Source organism: Bufo bufo, chromosome 7, assembly GCF_905171765.1.
Source record: "Bufo bufo chromosome 7, aBufBuf1.1, whole genome shotgun sequence".
Taxonomy (NCBI): Eukaryota; Metazoa; Chordata; class Amphibia; order Anura; family Bufonidae; genus Bufo; species Bufo bufo.
Window position 1 is genome coordinate 198,597,467 of NC_053395.1, and position 23,311 is coordinate 198,620,777.

Consider the following 23,311-nt stretch of genomic DNA (forward strand, 5'->3'; position numbering starts at 1 on the left):
TTTGAGGACATCACTGCGCTCATCACATGGTCCATCACATGATCCATCACCATGGTGGTGGATCATATGACGGACCATGTGATGAGTGCAGTGACGTCACCACAGGTCCTTTTCCTCCTGCACAGCAAAGAAGAAGAAAGAAAAGAAGCCGAGCTGCGCGAACAAGTGGATTAAGGGGAGTTAAATAAAAAAAATATATATATATTTTTTTAACCCCTCCAGCCCTATTTTACTAGGCATTCTGTATTAAGAATGCTATTATTTCCCCTTATAACCATGTTATAAGGGAAAATAATAATGATCGGGTCCCCATCCCGATCATCTCCTAGCAACCATGCGTGAAAATCGCACCACATCCGCACTTGCTTGCGATTTTCACGCAGCCCCATTCACTTCTATGGGGCCTGCGTTGCCTCTTCCAAACAAACCTGTGTCTGTCTGGTTGAAAGAAGTCTTTCTCACTGCAATAATATACCAAGAACCCTAAGCCCCGCCTGTTGTTATATGCCCCGCCTCTTCACAAGCCCACAATGGTAAGGGCTCATGCACTCGAGCGTGTGTGCCCTGTGGTCCGCAATGCACGGGCACCGTACGTGTGCACGCCCTTTGCAGATGCGGACCCACTCAAGTCGATACTCAAGAGATTGTCCGCACCGCAAACAAATAGGAGATGTTTATATATTTTTTTGCGGTGCGGAGGCACGGACCAAAATCCCACGGAAGCGATTTGTAGTGCTTCCGTGGTCTTCCGATCCGTGCCTCCGCTCCGTATCTTTAGGATTTTGGCATTCAAGTCAATGGGTCCGCATCAGTGATACGGAGTGCACACGGCCGCTGTTTGCAGTCCGCAATTATGGGCATGGGGCACACACACATGTGCATGAGCCTTAAATGGAAGCAATCCAGAGGAAATTATCCCCTATCCTCTGTTCTTTTCAAAATTTTTACAAAACATTTTGGGCCAGATTTATCATTAGCTCAAGTCAGAATAATGGTGTGAAAAAGTCTAAAAAATTTTGTAAAGCTGCTTACTGACGGATAAACTGCTACCACATTTATTACAGTCTTAAAGGGCCGATCATAAAACTGACTTTAGCCATATATGAAAGTGGAGTGAGCTGTCAGAGTAATGATACATCTGGCCCTTTGTCTGCAGGACTTTGTTTGGCACCTGAAAGATATATTGTGGCCAAGTGTAACTTTAATAATTTTTTATTTTTATTTTTTACGGTTTAGATCTCCTTTAAATTTTCTCTAAGTAGTTAATATTTGCATCTCACTATGGTGTTTAATGTCCTGTTTTGTTTTAAGGTTATTTTTAAGCTATAACTTTTTGGTTGTCACTTGCAAAGTGGAACTAGGGAAATTTAAGGGTGTCCGTGGGAAAAGACAGCACAACAGCCCCCCTCAGGGCTAACTGTGTGTGCCGTCACAGTTCATCCCGCTTCAAGCGAATAGGACTCGGCCTCATTCCTGTGATTGTTGGTGGCCCTACTTTTCAAATAAATCAAAACATGATCTATTGTTTTTATGTTAAACTTATTTTTTTAGGATTTTTTGTTGATGTTAGTTGTTAATTTTCCATGTCACTATTAATATTTAAAGGGAACCTGTCACCATGAAAATGTGAATTAAGCCTCATGCACACGGCCATTGCCCGGCTGTTCCGTGCATTGGAGACCACAATTTGTGGTCCCCAATCCACGGGCAACATCCATGCGGCTGCTGCAGACCGATCTACACCCATTCAACTTGAACAAGTTCTTTTTTTTTTTTTTTTTTGGTGTAGAGGCTCGGAGAGAAACCCCACAGAAGCGCTCCATAGTGCTTCTGTGGGGTTCTGTGCCTAAGTTCCACACCACACCTTCCGGATTGCGGACCCATTCAAGTGAATGGGTACGCATATGTGATGCGGTGCACAAACAGCTTGGGGCCCGTATATTGCAGACCCACTGTTTGTGGGCCGCGATATGGGCACGGCCAGGCAATGGCCATGTGCATGAGGCCTTAAAGGGTTTCTACCACCTCATTTGGACCTAATTAGCTGTCAGACACTAGCGATCTGCTAGTGTCTGCCGTACCTAACCATGCTATTCTAAGACCTTTGTGTGCAGCCGTTACACTTAAAAAACAACTTTTATTGCTATGCAAATGAGCCTCTAGGTCAGGCATCCTCAAACTGGCCCTCCAGCTGTTACAAAACTACAACTCCCAGCATGCCTGAACAGCCTACAGGTATCGGCCTACAGCAGGGCATTGTGGGAGTTGTAGTTTTACAACAGCTGGAGGGCCGCAGTTTGAGGATGCCTGCTCTAGGTGCTATGGGGGCGTCTTTTCAGCACCTAGAGGCTCCGTCTACTCACCCTGTATTCCGCCCCACTCGTCCGTCAAGCCCGCCCATCTCTAGATTGCCAGCCTCCATCTCATCCATCGGCCTTATTCTCGCGTCTGTATTCGGTGCAGGCGCAGTGACTGTCTGACCGCGACGCCCGGCCGGTCAGACAGTCACTGGGCCTGCGCCGAATACAGACGCACACGGCGCAGGCGCGAGAATAAGGCCGATGGATGAGATGGAGGCTGGCAATCTAGAGATGGGCGGGCTTGAGGGACGAGTGGGGCGGAATACAGGGTGAGTAGACGGAGCCTCTAGGTGCTGAAAAGACGCCCCCATAGCACCTAGAGGCTCATTTGCATAGCAATAAAAGTTTGTTTTTTAGTGTAACGGCTGCACACAAAGGTCTTAGAATAGCATGGTTAGGTACGGCAGACACTAGCAGATCGCTAGTGTCTGACAGCTAATTAGGTCCAAATGAGGTGGTTGAACGGTTTCTATCTAAGGATACAAGGTTAGGGCCGTATGGCTTTTTCAGTGTTTTGCGGTCCGTTTTTTTACGGATCCGTTCCGTTTTTTGTTTCCATTGTATTTCCGTTTCCTTTCCGTTTTTCCGTATGCCATATACAGTATACAGTAATTACATAGAAAAAATTGGGCTGGGCATAACCTTTTCAATAGATGGTTCAGCAAAAACGTAACGGATACGGAAGACATACGGATGCATTTCCGTATATGTGTTCCATTTTTTTTGCAAACCCATTGACTTGAATGGAGCCAAGCACCGTGATTTGCGGACAAGAATAGGACGGAATACTGAAACGGAATGCACACGGAGACACTTCCGTTTTTTTTGCTGAACCATTGAAATGAGTGGTTCAGTATATGTACCGCATACTGAACTCAAAAAAACGGCCAGTATACTGAACGCAAAATACTGTCGTGTGCATGAGCCCTTATAGAGCAGCAGGAGCTGAGCATTTTCATATATACCATACATAGTTCTGTAGAAAGAAATTCAGTGTAAATTGTATTTATTTGAATTCCTGGTCATTCTGGGCTTTGAAGTCCAGGAGGCGGTCCTATCAGTGATTGACAGCTCTCTATGTATACACAGTCATAGAGGGCAGGCTGTCAATCACTGATAGGACCGCCTCCTGGACTTCAAAGCCCAGAATAAGCAGAGATTTAAATGAATGAAATAAAAGTTTTACTAAATCTTTTCCCACAAAACTATATATCCATCTTCTCCTGCTCTAGAACATGCCACATTCAGCTCTCATGCCATGTGAATGCTCAGTGTGACAGGTTCCCTTAAATAAAATCCTAAACGCCTGCAGTTTTTACACAGGCCACTAAGCCTAAAAATATGCGGTCCCCACAGGCAGGATTACAAAGAACTCTTAACACCTCTGTATAGATAACGGGATCCACCATTCACAATAGGTGATGGTCACAGCTAGGGATGAGCGAATCGACTTCGGATGAAACATCATTTGAATACTGTACGGAGTGAGCGCTCTCTACAGTATTAGAATGTATTGGCTCAGATGAGCCTAAGTTATTACTTAGCGAAGTCTCGCAAGATATTCGGGTAATAACTTCAAAAATTAATTTCTACTGTTAAAAACCTTTTCCCAGGACAAGGTACCACTTGGAACCGAACCAGAGTTTGGGAAAAGGTTTTTATCAGCAGAAATTTTTTTTTAAAGTTATTACCCAAATATCTTGCGAGACTTCGCAAACTAATAACTTGGGCTCATCTGAGCCAATACATTTTAATACTGTACAGAGCACTCGTATTTAAACTGAGTTTTATACGAATTCACTCGTCCCTAGTCACAGCTCATCTTCTCTTCCTCCCTGCACAATGATCTCTCCCATAGAATCGGTGAACATTTCCTGTCTAGGGTGTCTAAGGTTTATGTAGCTGCTATGACGCATATCTTAAAGGGGTTGTCTCATCATGGACAATGGGGGCATATTGCTAGGATATGCCCCCATTGTCTTATAGGTGCGGGTCCCACTGCTGGGACCTGCACCTATATCGAGAACTGAGCCCCGCAAGGTGGTGGCTGGAGGACTCCGTTCTGGCCACCACCAAGCCGGCTTCCTATAGAAGTGAATGAGAGCCTACCGCGCATGCTCCCATTAATTTATATGGGGGCCGACAGAAATAGCAGAGCCAGCGCTTGGCTATTTTCTCTGTCCCCGTAGAAAATGAATGGAGGGACGGCTGCGCATGCGCAGTGCGCCCTCCTTCACTTGCGGGGCTCCGCTCTCGATATAGGTGCGGGTCCTAGCGATATGCCCCCATTGTCCATGATGAGACATCCGATTTAATACTGTTAAAAGCAACTCGGGTAGGTTGGCTGCTCTCATCATCTAAATAATAATAATAATTAAAAAAAAGTCAATTACCTTACAACTACAGAAAGCCCTTCAAGAATGCATATTTTTGGATTTATCTAGTATTAAAAATATCTAGATACAAAAATAAGGAAAAATAAATGAAGAACATAGACAGTGACGATCTCTCTGTGCCTTGTATTAACTTTGTCTACATGATAAATGCCATTTGCTGGAGTCAGACAACCTCTTTAACTCTCTCTCTCTCCATTGCTATCTATGCATTCATCAGCTGCCATGAACTGCTAAGTGCAAATGTGGTTTTATGATTCTTTCCGAAAATCCCTCACCGCATTTCATAGCGGAAATTTTTTTTAAAACCCTTTTTTTTTTTTTTTCTATTTTAATTGCCATGGAGCAGGTGGCATTTACATTATTCCACATTTCATGTTCTCTAAATGACTTGCTTACATGCTCAGATGTTCTTTACTGTTTGTACTCAAGAGCAAAGGAGTCAGCCTGTTTACTGTCTGAGCACAAGAGACAGAGCGGCTACACAGCCCTTCCTCCTCCCCACAGCGGTTACAGGCAAGAATGGCACAAATGTTTCCTAACGAAGGATATTGTGCATGGAGACGTGTTAGGTTGGGAAACAATGCACGTCTTGTGTCCAACATCGATTGCACCAGAGCGCACAAACACCCCTTCACTTTAACTCCCTGCTCACGCCCGTGCACTCGAGCTTGGCATCTTTGTTCGGTTATGGGTGTGGCTGCAGAAGGCACCCACTGATTGTCGAGACTGTGTTAAATTTAGCACGGTGGACTCCTGAGCCCTTCCAAACCATTGAACTTGCGAGAGTAGGGGAGAGTCTTTAGGGCTCATGCACTTGACCATTGTTGGCCGGTGCCCGTATTGAGGCCCGCAATATACGGGCATCGGCCATTTGTGAACCGCATTATGGATGCGGACCCTTTCACTTGGATGGATCCACAATCTGGAAAGGTGCAGTGCCAAAGGCACCGCAAAAAAAAATATAGATCTTGTTTTATTTTTCACTCTGCGGACGGATCACTTACCCATTCAAGTTGAATGGGTCTGCATCAGTCTGCGCCAGCCACATTGACGGTACCCGTGTATTGGGAACCGCGATTTGCGGTCGGCAATGGACAGCACACGTTCAAGTGCATGAGCCCTAAGGTGGATTTAGATGGGACAATATAAATGGGCAGATTATCGGGAACAAACGTTCCTGTGAATGCTCGTTCCCAACAATGTGCCAGTCTAAGGGTGCAGCCGATGATTTTCTGGGCATTATTGGGTGTCTGAACAGCACTCTCCTGCCTGCATGAGGACGAGCGATCGCGCGCTCACATACTGTGGTGGTGATCATGCAGAACCTTACCCCCATGGAACAAGCAGCCAACTTCCCTACAATTGGCTTCTAGTTGCCCTGTCTAAATCCAAAGGGAAACAATAGCAGATAAAACAATTCCTGTGATATGATTGGGATATACAGTATGGGGTTTACCAATTTAGGGTCTCCAATAGGTTGGATTCCCCACAGTTTAGGTAAATGTGGGTTCCTTAGGTTCTTTTTCCTGGCCAAGAAGGCTCAAATCATGGCCTATTCCACCTGCTCATGCTTGTTTTTTCAGGGTCATCAGACCTTTGTCAACCAACCTCCGGAAGACAGCTGAAGTGGGTAGACCCATGCCCTCCATACAGCCCCTCAGTTTTACAATCTGAGGTCTAATAAGTAACTGTACTGTATGCTTATGAAGGGCCGAGGGGATCACGCGAGGGCCCCTTCCTGCTGCTCACACTGATTCATAACTGAATGCCTGTGATATCCATTTTCTGCTTCTAATTTATTTGAGAACAGTTCATTGCCCCCCTCCCTCTCCGTTTGAGGGTATGCACATCTGATGACATTACTCATCCCACTTAAGAATACGTAGGCCCCAGACGGTTTCCTGTTCTGGGAAAAACTTGAGTGAAAACATTCTCTTGTGGTGATCAGTACAAATTTGGAATCGCTGCTGTACTTTTCCACGCCTGCATTTTTATTCTTTTTCGGGTTTTTATCTCAGGATTTTTCTTTTTGTCTCTTATAACCACTTAATTACAAAGCAGCCTCCCTTTACCAATAACTCTGAATTTATTAGGAGAAGTGATGAACCACTTGGAGGTCCAATAGGCGGGGCCCATTAAGATGACAGCAGAATAATATTTCTTAATTAGCTGCGCTTGCCAAGCAACATTGCCCTTAGGAGAGTCATATGGGTGTTTGCCTTTGTAGTATTGTCTCTGACTGTGGTGTAACAAGGCAAACAAACCTGTACTGAGAACAGGAACCAAGCGTTAAATCCTCCCTGTGTTATTACGGAGGTATGTAAAGCTGGACAGAAAACATTAGATAGTTGTCTGTTGAGCAATTGTTCAGCTTTCTATCATCCACCATCACCCCCCCTCCCAAATCCCTGTATAACTCACCTAAACAGGCATGTTATTGCTATGGAGGGAAGCAGATAAGTGGGTGCCAGTCCCTTCTGACACTGCTCATCATGTGGAATGGGTCAGGTTAACATCTCACAAGTGTTGCCCCTTCGAGGAAATCTTTAGGGGATCGTTGAACTGTACCTTAAGACATAGTCCATTGCAAGGAATGCAACTCATCCCTGCAGTGAAGAGGCTCACAGTGCTCAATTACCTCACAGATCATAGTTTTATATATCGAAGCTCCCTTGAATTAGTAATGGAGTTATTGACTTATTTGTCCAAGCAATTTGATGGATCTCCCAACGTTAGTATCTATCCCTACACTCATCAACCATAACAAATTGCATAATATTGTGTAGGTCCCCCTTGGGCCACCAAAGCCACTCTGACCCATCGAGACATGGACTCCGCAAAACCTCTGAAGGTATCCTGTGGTGTCTGACAGAAGGTCCTTTACATCCTGTAAGGGCCCTTTTACATTGGCCAGTAGAGCGAAGTTCAGTCCCAGATCGTCACCCAGTTGTTAGATGCATTTACATGCTGCAGGGATCAGTCATGTATGGGGGTGAACATTTCATTGCTACAGTCATTCGTCCCCTTAACGTTTTCTTGTTTGTAGCCAGCACCTCCCTGTTTACGCATGCTGTTGTACTGCCAAAAATGGGAATTTTAGGTTCTGCATAAAAGATTGGATCACCCACCAAAAGAGCATACTTGGCAGCACCTTTGCATGGGCCAATCATTGGGAACAAGCATTCAAAGAAACGTTCATTCCAAATAATTTGCCCGATGACCAAGTGGGGCCTCTATGAATCTAATGAGCCATGGGCGACCATGGTCCTGTTGCTGGTGGTCCTTCCTTGGACCACTTTTTATAAGTACTAACCAGTTCGTACCAGAAACGCCTCACAAGACCGGCCGTTTTGAAGATGCTCAAACCCGGTCATCACAATTTGGCCCTTGTCAAAGGCACTACTTACGCTTGTCCATTTTTCCGACTTCCAACACATCAACTTTAACAACCAACTGCTCACTTGCTGCCTGTTCTATCCCACTCCTTAACAGGTGGCATTGTAACGAGATAATAGATATTACTCCCTTCATCTGGTCTTAATGTTAAAGCTAATCGTTGTATGTAAGGGGAGGCACCCTTAAGTAGAAGCGCCACTTTTTGCAGAGATTTCTCGCATGTTTGTTTAACCATGTTGTTACTCTTTTATGTCTACACCTTGACACGATTTCTGTCATTTCCTAGAATTTGCCGCGCATTGGTGGTTCTATGCGTCTCGTAGATGTAATGCAAACAAATCTGTCACATTTCCTGCCTGAGGAGAGATCAAAAAATGAGAACGATTGCGTATGACCAGAGGTGAATCTGATAAAACAGCCCAAGGCTAAAATGTGCGTTGGACATGTGTGGAGAGGTTGTTGTTGGTGCGTGTCTGTTAAGAGTGTGATCTTTTATTTTTTTTATTTTTTCTTCTTCTTTTGGTTATATGAAATGTGAGAGGATCCTGCATTTCCCAGCCACATGATTCCTTAGGGCTCCTCTCATGCACACGGCCGTTGTTTTGAGTCCGCATCCAAGCCGGATTATTTTTTTTTTCCGGCTCGGATGCAGACCCATTCACTTCAGTGGGGCCGAAAAAGAAGAGGACAGCTCCGTTCCAAGAAAATTAGAACATGTCCTATTCTTGTCCGACAATGCACTTCTATCATGGGCCTTCTGTTCCGCAAATGGCGGAATGTACAAGGCCGGCATCCGTGCTTAGCGGATCCGCAATTTGCGTGGTAGTGTGTATGAGCCCTTATACAACATACAGTCTTTCAGTAATTGGATTCCTTTTTTTGAAGTTTGGGAAACAGATATCACCCTGTTAGATTGTCATCTTCACACGTGGCAGATTTTGTTGCAGAAAATGTCTGCAACTGAAAATCCGTTCCATTCATCTGAATGGGGTTGCTTTGGTGGCAAGCACGTGGGTTTCTGCAAGCCTCATTCGGGTGAATGGAAATTATTTTCAGTTGCAGAAAATCTGCCAAGTGTGAAGGCTCCCTAAAGGTGCTAGGATGCCATCTTCATGATCTCTCATGCAAAGCAAAGTCTTTCAGTCAGTTGGAGAAGAATCCCTGAAGGACAAAGTCTTGCGGTGCCATCTAACCTTTTTATTAGGATGCATTTTTTTGAGTGGAGGGGTCATCCAGTAGAATACCTTTATTTACTGGCAATCTGACTGGTGCCAGATTCTCTGTAAATGTCTCCTGCAGTACCGCATTGTGATACTTCCAAGAAACCTGGGATCAATATCTTGGGGACGACTCGTCCGTGTCATATTAATAGAACATCTAACCGTAAGTGGTGATGGACATGGTCTACGCTAGATTGCAGGCTTTGTTCAGTCCCTCCACAAGGAAGGAGAGGATATTTACCTTCACGCGGAATATGTTCTTCTGCACATTCACTGGAATACGAGCTTTTTTTTTCCAAGTTCCCTATCATGGCTGCACTTGTCGTTTGCAAGATTTTCTTGCTGGTTTCTAGTGAATTCACCCAAAATGGCTGCTAATACTGTGTCGCCTATGAGATGGGGCCGATTCACTTATCACGTTCTGTTCTGATAATGTTCTCCCTCGAGGAAGGAAAAGGTGGCTTTTTCCTGTGCTTGTTATTTTCGTTGGTCCTTGTGGCCTGGAAACAGAAGGCAGGTGTGCCGAGCGAGCCATCAATCCAGCTGCTGTGCCCGGCAAACTAGAAATGGAGGGGCAGCCATGCTTATATACTAGCTACTCTTTCATAAAACAGATAATCAAGTCTGGCTGTCAAAACAGAACTGAATAGTAATCCGTTAACAGAAGGACGAGTAGAGATGACTGCTTTTTCTATGTTCTTGCCTTTTTTACATCCCTCTAAAAATACCAAATACTTAGTCACATTTCATGGCAATACATGGCATATTATGCCTAACCTATAACAAACCATAATACATGCATACCTTTAATAAAAGACACCGACTAGAGAGTGGTGGTAAAACGGCCAAGGCCTGATTTATTAAAATTAACCAATACAACTTTTAACTGAAAACCTTTAAGAGTCTATTTATAAACTCAGACTCCAATACCATAAATATATCAGAGTCCATCCCATCACGGGATGACTATCCTTACCTCACCCTTCCTCAGGCCATGGCCAAACCACCTTAAAAAAAAAAAGGGGGCGGGCGGGAGGGGCACAAAGAATCCGGATCCACAGGCAGGTGCAGATCATAGGCAAGCCCAGCCTGCGGAGCTCGGACACTTATAGCCCTAAACCTCCCACAACCACCAATCATTTACTGTCTCCAGGGCTCCGCTAACCTTCCCCGAGACCCTGGGACATCATAGGCTACTTGCCCAGCCAATTGAGGGAAAAATCACTGGGCAGAATTAAACTTCTGCCCAGTGATCCCACAAGAGCGGGAAACTTTTTCCCTCCAAAACTGGGCTCCTAAAATAACCTCCCTGTCACCGGGCAGAACATCTCAGCCCCAGGGACAAGACGGCCATCAGGCAATGCCAGTATGGTCATGCGTCCCCCTCCATAATGTCCCCGTACATCCTTCCAGTATAATAATAAAAAGTAGTTGTATGGAAACTCTGGCACAGATTTATAAAAACTGAAAAAAATAAAAAATAACATAGCAACCAATCGTAACGCAGCTTTTATTTTCCAAGTGCAATTTTTTTCAAGTGGAATCTGCGCCAAAAAAAGCCTCTAAAAAGCTTCCCGTTCATTTCAATGGAAGGCAGAACAGCGTGGAAAAAAGAAGCGGCATGCTCTATCTTGGAGCAGAATCTGCACCGGTTCTCTCATTGAAATGGATGGTAAGCTCAATTCACCTCAATGGGACCAGGGCTGCGTGAAAAACGCACACTATCGAACACGCTGCTATTTTTCCCGAACGCAGAGATGATGCGTGAAAAACACAGACCCATTCAGATGAACAGGTCAGGATTCAGGGCTGCCATGAGTGTCTCGTGTGGGGGAGGGGAAGTGACAACAGCTGTGAGCACATCTCTGGCCCAGCAGTGGTTGTCACTTCTTCTGCCCCCCTCACACACAGACGGCACAGAATGTGACTTCTTGGCTCCTTTAAAGAAGAATGAAATGTGATGCTGGCCTGGTTTGATTACATGGGCAGACACCGGAGCAATGTAAACGGCGCGATTAGCTTCTCGTATTGTCATTGTATTTAAAGCAAACATGAATCACTATTGGTTTCTCGGGATTATCCAGAGTGTGGACAAGTACAAGAGTGTAGAAGCCATGTTCCTGTCAGTGATACAATCCAGAGTGAAGCGGAGGACGTGGGTTGGGCGGCGACTTGCCGTGGAATGTAGGGCCGGGCCTTCTCACAAACTCAGTCTTGCTGAGGAGGAGTAATAAGAGGAAATGAAACCTACAAAAGGCATTGTGCACAGTTTTAACCATTTCATGATGTAAGAGTTTCCATACGAATGGTCCGTATTTCTTGGACTGATGTGATGGGCTTGCTCTTCCACGCTGGAGAAAATGACATTTTTGCTTTTGGGTTAAAGGGGTTTCCTATCTCAGACAGTGGGGGACATATCGCTAGCATATGCCCCCATTGTCTGATAGGTGCGGGTCCCACCTCTGGGACCCCCGCACCTATCTTTACAACGAAGCCCACAAAGTGAATGAAGGAGTGCGCACCAGGCATGCACGGCTGCCCTCCATTCATTTCTATGGGGCTGCCGAAAATACACTGGCTTGGCTATTTCCATCCGCCCCATAGAAGTGAATGGAAGCGTCGGCCGCGCAAGTGCAGCACGCTCCCATTCGTTTATGTGCACTGCCAGTCACCACTTTGCCGGCTTAGTTTTTGGCTGCGTTTTGGGACCCGCACCTATAAGACAATTGTCTAGCGATATGCCCCCATTGTCTGAGATGGGAAAACACCTTTAATGGTTTCCTTGGCAGCTGGTTTATACAGGTCAAAAGTAATTAGCGGTGGACAGTAAACCATGCAGCTCTATTCTGAATTCAGTTCTAGGCTGTGACTACATGGTGACAATCAGTGGCGTGCGAATCGTGGTAACACGACCTTTGCGTTTCTCTATGGAACCAAGATCCTGTAGACATTGCAGCCAGTGAGAATAAAACATTCTAGCTAGCATTTGGTGGCATGCAAGGTAAAATCTCAGGATGACCAGGCCACAGCCTCAATGTCTCTCTATTTGAAACCAGATTGAAGTTGACCTTGAGGCAAAAAACCCTTTTTTCCAGTGGTGCTAAGGTGTCAGACCACGATTACTTGAATACTTAGATTGAGTCTTGGTAATCCAGTATTTTAACCTTGACCCAATTGTGACTAAATGTCATTGTGTAGTCACAGTCTTTGGCCGCGTTCATATCTCCGTTTTGGAGATCCAGCGCAAATGCTGGCTGTCAGCACATTGCATGTAATATTTTGTTCCAGTCGAAACCCTGCATTTATGCCAGATATTGCCGGATCACTTCCGTACCTCAGGGATCCAGCGGTGAAAGTAGAGGATCCGGTAATGCTGGATCCTGCAAGATCTGGCAGGCTGCTTTGTGCCAGAACGACCTGCTGGATAGCCTATGTGTGAATGAGGCCTCGGGGCTTATTCAAATGCAACGGACCATTTTGAACCTGCGAAGGTCTGAGTTCAGGACATGTCGGTGCCTTTCCTCTGTGGTTGGTCCACTTTCTGCAGATATAAAAAATGGAATCCTTTTTATCAATTTTCTATTCAATTGGCCAGTAAAAAATAGACCGCGCATGCATGGCATCCTTGGTGCATTTTGTCCACAACATGGACCAAAATAGTGCATGCTCCAGTGAGGACATCTGAACAAACAAGTAGCATTTAGTGCATCCGTGTGCTGTCCATAGACAACACGTAGAGCAGATAGTTGTGACTCACTGAAGGTATCAGCTATTCCTTCTATCCCCTTAAGGTATCAGCTATTCCTTCTATCCCCTTAAGGTATCAGCTATTCCTTCTATCCCCTTAAGGTATCAGCTATTCCTTCTATCCCCCTACACACATAAATATGCTTAGCCCAGCTGAGCATGCATGTCTCCAAAATAGGCAGAGGGCGTAAACCATGGGCAGACAAAAGGATATGGCATCATGAAATGTAATATTTTTAGCTGCCAAAATTTTTTTTTTTTTAAGATCTGGGTTTATATTGTACCTTATAAACTTGTGCAGAACCTGTGAATAGAAAATGTAAATTTTTATTTGTCAGATTGTGTGATAAGCGGCAACATAGGTGTGGGAAAACTGCCCCATCTTCTTTTATTGTGTACAATTAATGTGCATCTTTATCAAAGCCCAACAAACCTTTTAAAGGGGTTGTCCCACTAAATATATTCTACAGCTTTCAAACCAGCACCTGGATCTAAATACTTCTGTAATTGCATGACCATAACAATTTTAGTATAGCCACTATATACACATCGCTCTTTTTCTAATTTCTCTCTCCACCTCACTGAGATGGACGTCCTTGCTCAGTTCTTTCCTTCAGCTGCCACCAGAGGCAGCAGAAAGGACACCCCCCTCCTCTGGCAGCTTGAAATAAATCTAGCAGAGCAATGAGTGGGGAGCTCTCTGGATCTATTGAATCACAGGGCTGGTTCTAGCTATTTTAGAGATTGTCATGTACTATATAATAATTGATCTTAATTTTTTTTTATATTAATCGTGGGATAACCCCTTTTAATAGGAGAACTGGAAATCTTGATTGTCTGGTGGTAGAACTTTCTGCAGGCAATCCTGGCCGTGGTCACCTTCCGTATTGTACTAACCTCCTATTGTTATTCTGAAGTCCTTATTAACCCGGTTTCACATTACTTATTTGGCTCTATTTTGTTTGTTTTAGATATGGCAAGATTGTTTCCACAAAGGCGATTCTGGATAAGACAACAAACAAATGTAAAGGTAAGTCTCTATGGTGATGATACTTTGTTACACTCTGTACCTTTTTTTATTTTTATTTTTATTAAACGCTACAACAGGGAAGAAAATACCGAGCAGGAATTGCGGCTTCAGAACAAGCTGTGTGCATATAAAGGATGGAACGTAATGTGGCACTTGTAAATTTTACCACTGGCTGGAGACATTTGTTTGCAGGCGGTACCAGGTGATACAGAATTATAGGGCCATTACAGCGTTGGTACGTTTTGCACTCACAAAAGGGCGACCGGCCAACCCACCTGCACGAAGGAGGCTAGGGCGTAATAAAACATTAACTTGCTCTGCAGATGCTTTAGGCACACTAGACCAATGAAACAGGAATACTGCTTTTCCTAGAAATATAGACCAGGTATTTTTCCATAGGTCATATTAATGCTTAAAAAAAGCATTCATTCCCAAATCAGAAATAATTTGGCCGTCCTCTTTCAACATCTGTTTTTGGATAGCCGAATGACCGTTACGACCAGCGCTCCAGCTCCAGCAAGGGCTGTCGCCTAGATTTTCCAGACTCATGAGCAAAAAAAAAAAATCTGTCTAGTTTTGCAGTGATGCGTCTCCCACTAGACAGATGTGCAGTTTGAGTTTCTAGGAATGCTGGACGCCAAGGCCTCGTAAGCTATATCAGCCAGGTTTTTGGCAGAATGGAATAACTTGAGGGCTTTGAATACCCCTTATCTGAAAAGAGAATTTTGGCTGAACCCAGACATGTCCCCTTCTTCCCCCACTCAGCCCCTCTGAGATGAGCATTGGAGCATTTCATGCTCTGATGCTCTCCCTTGCCCTGCGCTGTATAGCACAGGGCAAGGGCTTTTTTGTCTACATTTTTACACTGCTAGGCGGAGGCTTCTGCCTAGCAGTGTTGCTGCTGACGTCACCAGCACTAATGGGCGGGCTTAAGGACTGCCCTAGCCTGTTTTACAGGCTAGGGCAGCACTAAAGCCTGCCCATTAGTGTCGGTGACCTCACCGGGCTCACTGCTAGGCAGAAGCCTCTTCCTAGCAGAGACCCGATACGTCACCGGATCTAATGAAAAGCCCTTGCCCTGCGGGATACAGCACAGGGTTCCCAGACAACCCCTTTAAATAAGTCAGTGAGGTCTGTTAACCTCCATTTGTATTTTTCCAGGAGTGGAAGCTCTGACTTTTGGTGTTTTCTTTTCTTGTTAGTTTTTGATCTGTTTTTTCTTTTCCTTTTCTTTTCCTTTTGCCATAGTTCCAGCTTATGTTTTGGATCTTATATAATGTTCTATTGACCACTATAGCAGTCCACTCTATTCAACACCTCAGAAACATGCCAGAAGGGACACACTTGGTACATGTTGCCCCCATACAAACCTGTAGGGACAAACCAGTATTAGTGATGAGCGGCAGAGGCTATATTCGAATTTGCGATATTTCACAAATATTTGGGTGAATATTTGTCTCATATTCGTGAATTCGAGATCATTTTCTTGATTGCGAAAAATAGGCAATGTAATATTCGCGTAAAGCGCGTGTAATACAGGCATAGGCCACTTTTGCTAAGACTGGAGAAAATGGTTGGCATGGCAGAACATTAAAAATGGCTTTATATGCACATTAGAGTGCTCCAATATATTCAGACATTAGCACACATTAGAGTGCAAATATTTTGGCGCAATACGTGAAACTTCAAATTTTAGCAGGTCTGACTACATATTACTGATTGGTGCACTATATTATTGTGACATCACAGGACTATGTATGGACAGCAGAACCTATAGCAGCTACACTATATCAGTATCTAACCTACACTGACTATCTCCCACTAACTATCTGTAATATATATATATATATATAATTACAGTACAGACCAAAAGTTTGGACACACCTTCTCATTCAAAGAGCTTTATTTTCATGACTATGAAAATTGTAGATTCACACTGAAGGCATCAAAACTATGAATTAACACATGTGGAATTATATACATAACAAACAAGTGTGAAACAACTGAAAATATGTCATATTCTAGGTTCTTCAAAGTAGCCACCTTTTGCTTTGATTACTGCTTTGCACACTCTTGGCATTCTCTTGATGAGCTTCAAGAGGCAGTCCCCTGAAATGGTTTTCACTTCACAGGTGTGCCCTGTCAGGTTTAATAAGTGGGATTTCTTGCCTTATAAATGGGGTTGGGACCATCAGTTGTGTTGAGGAGAAGTCAGGTGGATACACAGCTGATAGTCCTACTGAATAGACTGTTAGAATTTGTATTATGGCAAGAAAAAAGCAGCTAAGTAAAGAAAAACGAGTGGCCATCATTACTTTAAAAATTAAGGTCAGTCAGTCAGCCGAAAAATTGGGAAAACTTTGAAAGTAAGGGCTATTTGACCATGAAGGAGAGTGATGGGGTGCTGCGCCAGATGACCTGGCCTCCACAGTCACCGGACCTGAACCCAATCGAGATGGTTTGGGGTGAGCTGGACCGCAGAGTGAAGGCAAAAGGGCCAACAAGTGCTAAGCATCTCTGGGAACTCCTTCAAGACTGTTGGAAGACCATTTCAGGGGACTACCTCTTGAAGCTCATCAAGAGAATGCCAAGAGTGTGCAAAGCAGTAATCAAAGCAAAAGGTGGCTACTTTGAAGAACCTAGAATATGACATATTTTCAGTTGTTTCACACTTGTTTGTTATGTATATAATTGCACATGTTCATAGTTTTGATGCCTTCAGTGTGAATCTACAATTTCCATAGTCATGAAAATAAAGAAAACTCTTTGAATGAGAAGGTGTGTCCAAACTTTTGGTCTGTACTGTATATATGCTATCTATCTAATGTAGTGTGGAAAGCACAAAGCACAGCAATGACACTGCTCTCGCTCTCTCTCAGAACTTTAAAAAACTGTAGAAAATGGCTGCTGGGGAGGTTCTTATATAGTAAGGGGTAGGCAACTTTCCTATTGGTTGCTAGGGAAGACAATGCAGCCTCCTCATTGGCCCCAAGCAAGAAGGGAGGTTACTGATGAATAAAAATCTAGAATATTTGAAATTACGACTATTTATTACAATATTTACAAATTCTCAAAATGCCGATATTCTGGATTCGAATATTCGCGCCCAACACTAACCAGTATGCTTTATATGTTAGTATTTTCGCTTGAGGACATATTGTTGAGTGTTGAGATCCTGACTGTATAACAGCACAGCTCTGCTTGTCATGGAGAGGCGTAGTTCTTTCGCCTTGTCACGGAGACCGTTTAGCACTCAGTACTACAAATTTGACAGGATTACACATCGTGCAAATTGGCTAGGCTAATTAGGAAGGGGTCAGTTTAAGCACTATTTAATTACATGCCCAGGCTCTCCATTGCTATTATGTTGTGTTCTTGAAAAGGCAAGGCAGAGGGATGTCTTGGAGGTGTAATCATTCCTGACCTCTCCTTTCCCAGACACTCATCACATGAAAACCCTGCATTAACCAGATCTGGTCACAGGGACATGGGTGGGAGGCAGAGACCTCACATACTACGGCGTCATGTTCCTGGCTATTTGTGTCACTAAGGTGGGGGCTGACTGGGCAAAGGAAAGAATTCAGTCAGATGATTCTGATTTCCCCATTCACCCATGAGTAAGCAGCAGAAGACTTTCCCGGGGGCACCTCTGATTTCTGCAGAAGTTCTTCAGTGGGAGGCAAATGCTTAACGTTTTACAAGTGACCAGTAAAGCTCCAGTTATCTACAATACGCCATGTCACATTCATGGGGGGTCCAGGGGGTCCTCACATTGTAGAGCCGCTGAAGCTGTCCCCATTTTTATTTCCCAATTAACCCCATAGAGCTATATATCGTCAGTGAGGGTTCAATAGCACTCGGAAATGTAATCTTTTCCTCGTCAAACAGCTACTCATAGCTCAGCTTCCTAGAGACCTGTGAAGGTGAAATGGAAAGGGATATTGGGATATATAGTCAAATTTTTAGGTATTGACCACAATTATCCTTTTAAAGGGGGTTTCACTACTATAGTAAATGATGGCATAGTGCAAGGAGCGACTGCTGGGACCCCACAATCCTTAGAATGAGCAAGCCTCTAAACGCTGCGCGGCAGTGCCTTGATATTGTCCCAAGCAGAGATTCCCTTAAAGGGAACCTGTCACCTGGATTTTGTGTATAGAGCTGAGGACATGGGCTGCTAGATGGCCGCTAGCACATCCACAATACCCAGTCCCCATAGCTCTGTGTGCTTATAATGTGTTAAAAAAGATTTGATACATATGCAAATTAACATAAAAGAGTCATATCTTACTTGTGTGACCAGAGAAGAGTCATATTTTCAAACTCTGACTCATCTCAGGTTAATTTTCATATGTATCAAATCGTTTTTTATACACAATAAAAGCACACAGAGCTATGGGGACTGGGTATTGCGGATGTGCTAGCGGCCATCTAGCAACCCATGTCCTCAGCTCTATACACAAAATCCCGGTGACAGGTTTCCTTTAAAGGGCATCTGTCAGCAGTTTTGTACCTATGACACTGGCTGACCTGTTACATGTGCACTTGGCAGTTGAAGGCATCTGTGTTGGTCCCATGTTCATATGTGTCCTCATTGCTGAGAAAAATGTAGTTTTAATATATGCAAATGAGCCTCTAGGAGCAACGGGGGCGTTACCATTACACCTAGAGGCTCTGCTCTCTCTGCAACTGCCGTGTCCTCTCCACTTTGACAGGGCCAGGCAGTGAAAACATCTACACTGCTTGCCCCCGTCAATCAAAGTGCAGAGGGCAAGGCAATTACAGAGAGAGCTGAGCCTCTAGGTGTAACGGTAACGCCCCCGTTGCTCCTAGAGGCTCATTTGCATATATTAAAACATCATTTTTCTCAGCAATGCGGACACATATGAACATGGGACCAACACAGATGCCTTCAGCTGCCAAGCGCACATGTAACAGGTCAGCCAGTGTCATAGGTAGAAATCTGCTGACAGATGCCCCTTAATACAGGTATAGGCAACCTCCGGCACTTCAGATGTTGCGAAACTACAACTCCCAGCATGCATATTTGTTCTGCTGTTCTCAGAACTCTCATAGAAATGAATGGAGCATGTTGGCAATTGTACTTTCACAATAGCCAGAGTGCCAAAAGTCGCTGACCTCTGCTTTAACATCTCCTTTACAGATTTCTTTGCTTCTGTAGAACTTTCTCCAAGCAGCGCGATCTATAACTTTACAAGCTGAGAGGCTATACACGATGGTAGAAAATGGCCACACATTTCATCAACTTCAAGGACTGGCACAAATGCAGAAATATAGCTGATAGCTTTTTTATGTGAAAAAAAACAACAACTTGTTGGGAGCAGACAGCTGAGGCGGAAGGTTTACTCTTCCCTCTGCAGTAAATTTTTCTTCTAATTAGAATCCTCCTCGGCACGGAGATGTATTGCAGCATGTCCATTTTCTGAGAGGAATGTTAAATATTAAGCTGCAGCTCCATCCAGCCGTATAGAGTTGGCTGCTGTCCTTGGAAATGACACGTAATTGGCACTGTGGCTTTAATTGACCATGTCAGCACCGATCCTGCAATTACTCCTGACAGTGCCTCAGCGGTGGCTTATCATGGTCACATACATAGCCGCTCATTATGGTTGTTAGTGCTCCGATTTAGGACTCTTATGCTGCCTCCCATTTTTTTTTTTTGTATTTTAACTGTTTGCTTGGTCATCATAGGACGCCAGAGAGCAGCGGTGATTGTCCAGCTCCTTTTACTCCAGACCTCACCGATGATTGTCACCTCCACCCATGCTAGCCAGAACGTTCACCAAGCCTCTTCTAATATCTTTGGTCAATTAAATGATTTGTCTGAAATAATGTTTGGTGTTCCTCAGTTCTTCCACCTGGAAATATATGAATACTTTGACAACTGGGTGTTGCCATTCCCCTTGGCAATGGAGCCGATCCCTACAGTCAGTTGTCAATCTATTCATATATTTCCAGAGGGAATACCAGAGGAGCCCACAGCATGCAGAGTTTTAAGAAAAAATTATGCAGAGTTATGTAAAAAGGGGTTAACCATCCCATGATGAATGTAAAAAATGAAAATCGGGCATCCTACCGGGCATGACAAACTCTTTCGAACAAAGCTAGAACCAGCCCTGTACCTCACATGGATCCAGAGATCTCCCCATTATTCTGCTAGATTTATTTCAGGTTGGCCACTTAGGGGGCGAGTCTTTTCCTAGAGTGTGTCCTGTATGCTGCAGCTAAAGGATGGAACTGAGCAGAGAAGGTAGAAAAAGGGCAAACAGCAGGTGGCGCTATACAGATAAATTTCATTGATTAACTCAGTAGCTATAATACATTTTTAATTGCGTGCAATTACAAAAGTATTCAAATCCAGGTGCTAGTATGAAAATTGTAGAATATTTTTAGTGGGACATCCCCTTTAAAGGGGAATGCAAGCTTTTAGTAAAACAGAGAACACTCTGCATTTCTCAGCCCAGTACAGATAATGACCTGCTTTGGCAAATCTGATCGTGATAGCCATTTACCTGCTGTGCTCCTGATGCTCGAGTATTCTCCATTGGACTGTAGTTAAAGTAGACATAAACTAAAGACAGCTGCATGTTAGTTTGGCCGACAGCTAAGCCTTGCAATCGCCCCATATGTGCACGATTGACATGGCCAAGTATGCGTGTGTTTTCAGTAGGGAGGAAGCTGCTGCTGGACTCTGGCTTATCGCTCAAAGAGCAAAAGCATAAGGCTGGGTTCTCATCTGTGTTGCCAGAAAGCGTCTGGATCCCATTACAAGGAATAGGGATCCGGCGGTGCACGGTGGTATCCGACTATGCCAGATACAGTGAACTCCGGCGGGGGAACACACTGCCGGACTTCATAGCGCATATGTGAACGCAACCTAAGGCATTTTAAATCCAAAATACCTGTTGATCCTTATCTGCCCTAACATTAGCCTTTTTCAAGTAGAATCTGAAGAGCCCCATACACATTAGATGGTTGGCCATTTCCAGTTTCGGCCAACATGCATCTGGTGGGTATAGCAAAGCTTTGGAATCTTTGTTCTTTGTGCAATTCCACCTGTCTCCTTAGAAATGACATTCACAATCTGTACTCTTCCTCCGCACGCTCCAGAGGGGTCTTTTACACCTAGTAACATAAGGTCCAGGGTCATCTGCCGTATTGATATTCTCCCCTGCACGGTGGTGGATTTGGAAGTGCTTGATCAAGCAGATGACTCCAAGGGTACATTTATTTTGCAGATTCCACAACTGTCTAACATTCGGTAGAATTGTGATGCATTGAGCATCTGTGTGCACGGCCTCTTCCTTTGATCAGTGTATAAATTGTCATGTTTATGATCCGCAGGTTATGGATTTGTAGACTTTGACAGCCCGGCAGCTGCTCAGAAAGCGGTCTCGGCTCTGAAGGCGACCGGAGTCCAAGCACAGATGGCAAAGGTACCTTTCAATAAGTGTCGAGCTCTTCTCCTGCTGGAGGGGAAACGGGGGATGAGGTTGACTCTGTTTTCTCTGTAAACACGTCTCTTTCTTTGTGTCTTGTTCCCAGTTGAACTTTTTAAATGATGTTAACGAGGGGGGCGGTCGGCGGAGTTGAGGATCTGTCCTCCTTCTTGCTGTCTTGACTTTCCCGTCTTTTGAGAAATGTGGCTAGTACAGGGGAGAGACTTTGGATTTACACATTGCTTGATCCATTCTCCCCTCCTCTGTCATGTCCACCATAGATCGCAACGAGGGAAATATATAAATGAAGGCAGCGTGGGTCTTTGTCATCTTTCTGGAAGGGCGAATGGATTAAAAACCATTAGTGTGAAAGTGCCGAAAATGCACCGGACATCTCCAGAAATTATAAAAAAATAAATAAAAAAATACAACTCCCATCATGCTCTGACAGCTATGCTGGGAGTTAGTGTCCAACAGCTGAGGAGCGACAAGTGCCCAAATGGCCGTATGCAAAAAAAAAAAGAAAAAAAAGCAGCAAGTCTTAAAGTGGTTTCCTGGGTGTTTAATACTGATTAAACACTGAATAACAGCTCCTAGACCACGTGACCGAGAATATGACGTCACTGGCACAGATGGACAGCTGATCAGTGAAGGTGTCGGGTGTGCCCCCCCCCCCCCCCCCCCCCCCTCCTGCCCAATCTGGTATTGATGATCTGTCCTGAGGATTGGTTGTCACTATTAAACACCTTGGAGATCCCTTTAAGAAAGCGAAATAAATATATTGGATGCATGCCTGCTATGACTGTAACGCAAAAGGGAACAAGCACTAAAATGTGCACAAACATTCAATAAATGGATTATTTTACATTGTATCACTACTAGATTTAATATATTGATAAATATGAGGTTCTCATTTTGAGCAAATTGTTTAAGCCCACCTGCCTCAAGAAGGTGACCTCATACAGATGGGCTTCTGCAGTGATCAGATTCATCTCTCTCGGGTAGGAACAGTGCCTTTAAAATTCTCATCTCTAAGGTAGGACTGTATCACCGACTACTCACTGGGTAAACACAAAAACTGTGACACTCTCTAAGGATCCTCTTGTATCCATCATTGGATATGTGCACAGAGCTTGGTGGAAAGCAACTTGGGGCTTGTGTGGTCAGTTGTCCATTTTTGGTCAAACTAGATCATTGTTTCCAGGTCCCTTATGTGGATGTGAGTCCTCCCCCTCCCCCCCCCCCCCCAACATTTTTGCGCTGCGATCTTGATCCCCCTTAGCATCTCATGGAATCTCACATCCCGCTGCCCCATGCATCTTTTTTGGCTACAGTGGGAATGGATCTTGGCACGAGGGTAGAGGGGAGCTATGCTATCTGCAAGGGACCTTGCTTTCTTGACTTAAGAGTAGAACCTAGACTATTAAAGGGGTGAAGATGGCCATCCCCTGATTGGGACCCCATCTGCAAGCTAGACCTCAGAGCAGACTTGTTTTATATGAGTGACCATTCATCTGGATGGCGGCCAAGTAAAACTACATTCTCTCCACAGCAGGGGAAATGCCCGGCTAGTTTTATATTAGCATTATTAGTTCCGGCAGGCTGTTCTGGCAGATATCAATACTGGTATCTGCCAGAACAGCCTGCTGGAACTAATAATGCTGGATGCCCACTGACCCTATTGACTATAATGTTCTCTGCC

General features: G+C 44.3%; 1 protein-coding gene across 4 annotated transcripts in view; it reads left to right on the top strand.

Annotated features, from left to right (window-relative positions):
• The window catches only part of RBMS1 (RNA binding motif single stranded interacting protein 1), a 173,286-nt gene that overhangs the window by 77,475 nt on the left and 72,500 nt on the right, over positions 1–23,311 (top strand). For all 4 annotated transcript variants that reach the window (XM_040441624.1, XM_040441626.1, XM_040441625.1 and 1 more), the window contains exons 3-4: positions 14,091–14,149; positions 21,515–21,606. In XM_040441624.1, coding sequence (XP_040297558.1) covers positions 14,091–14,149; positions 21,515–21,606 — 151 coding nt within the window. The remainder of the gene's footprint in view (positions 1–14,090; positions 14,150–21,514; positions 21,607–23,311) is intronic.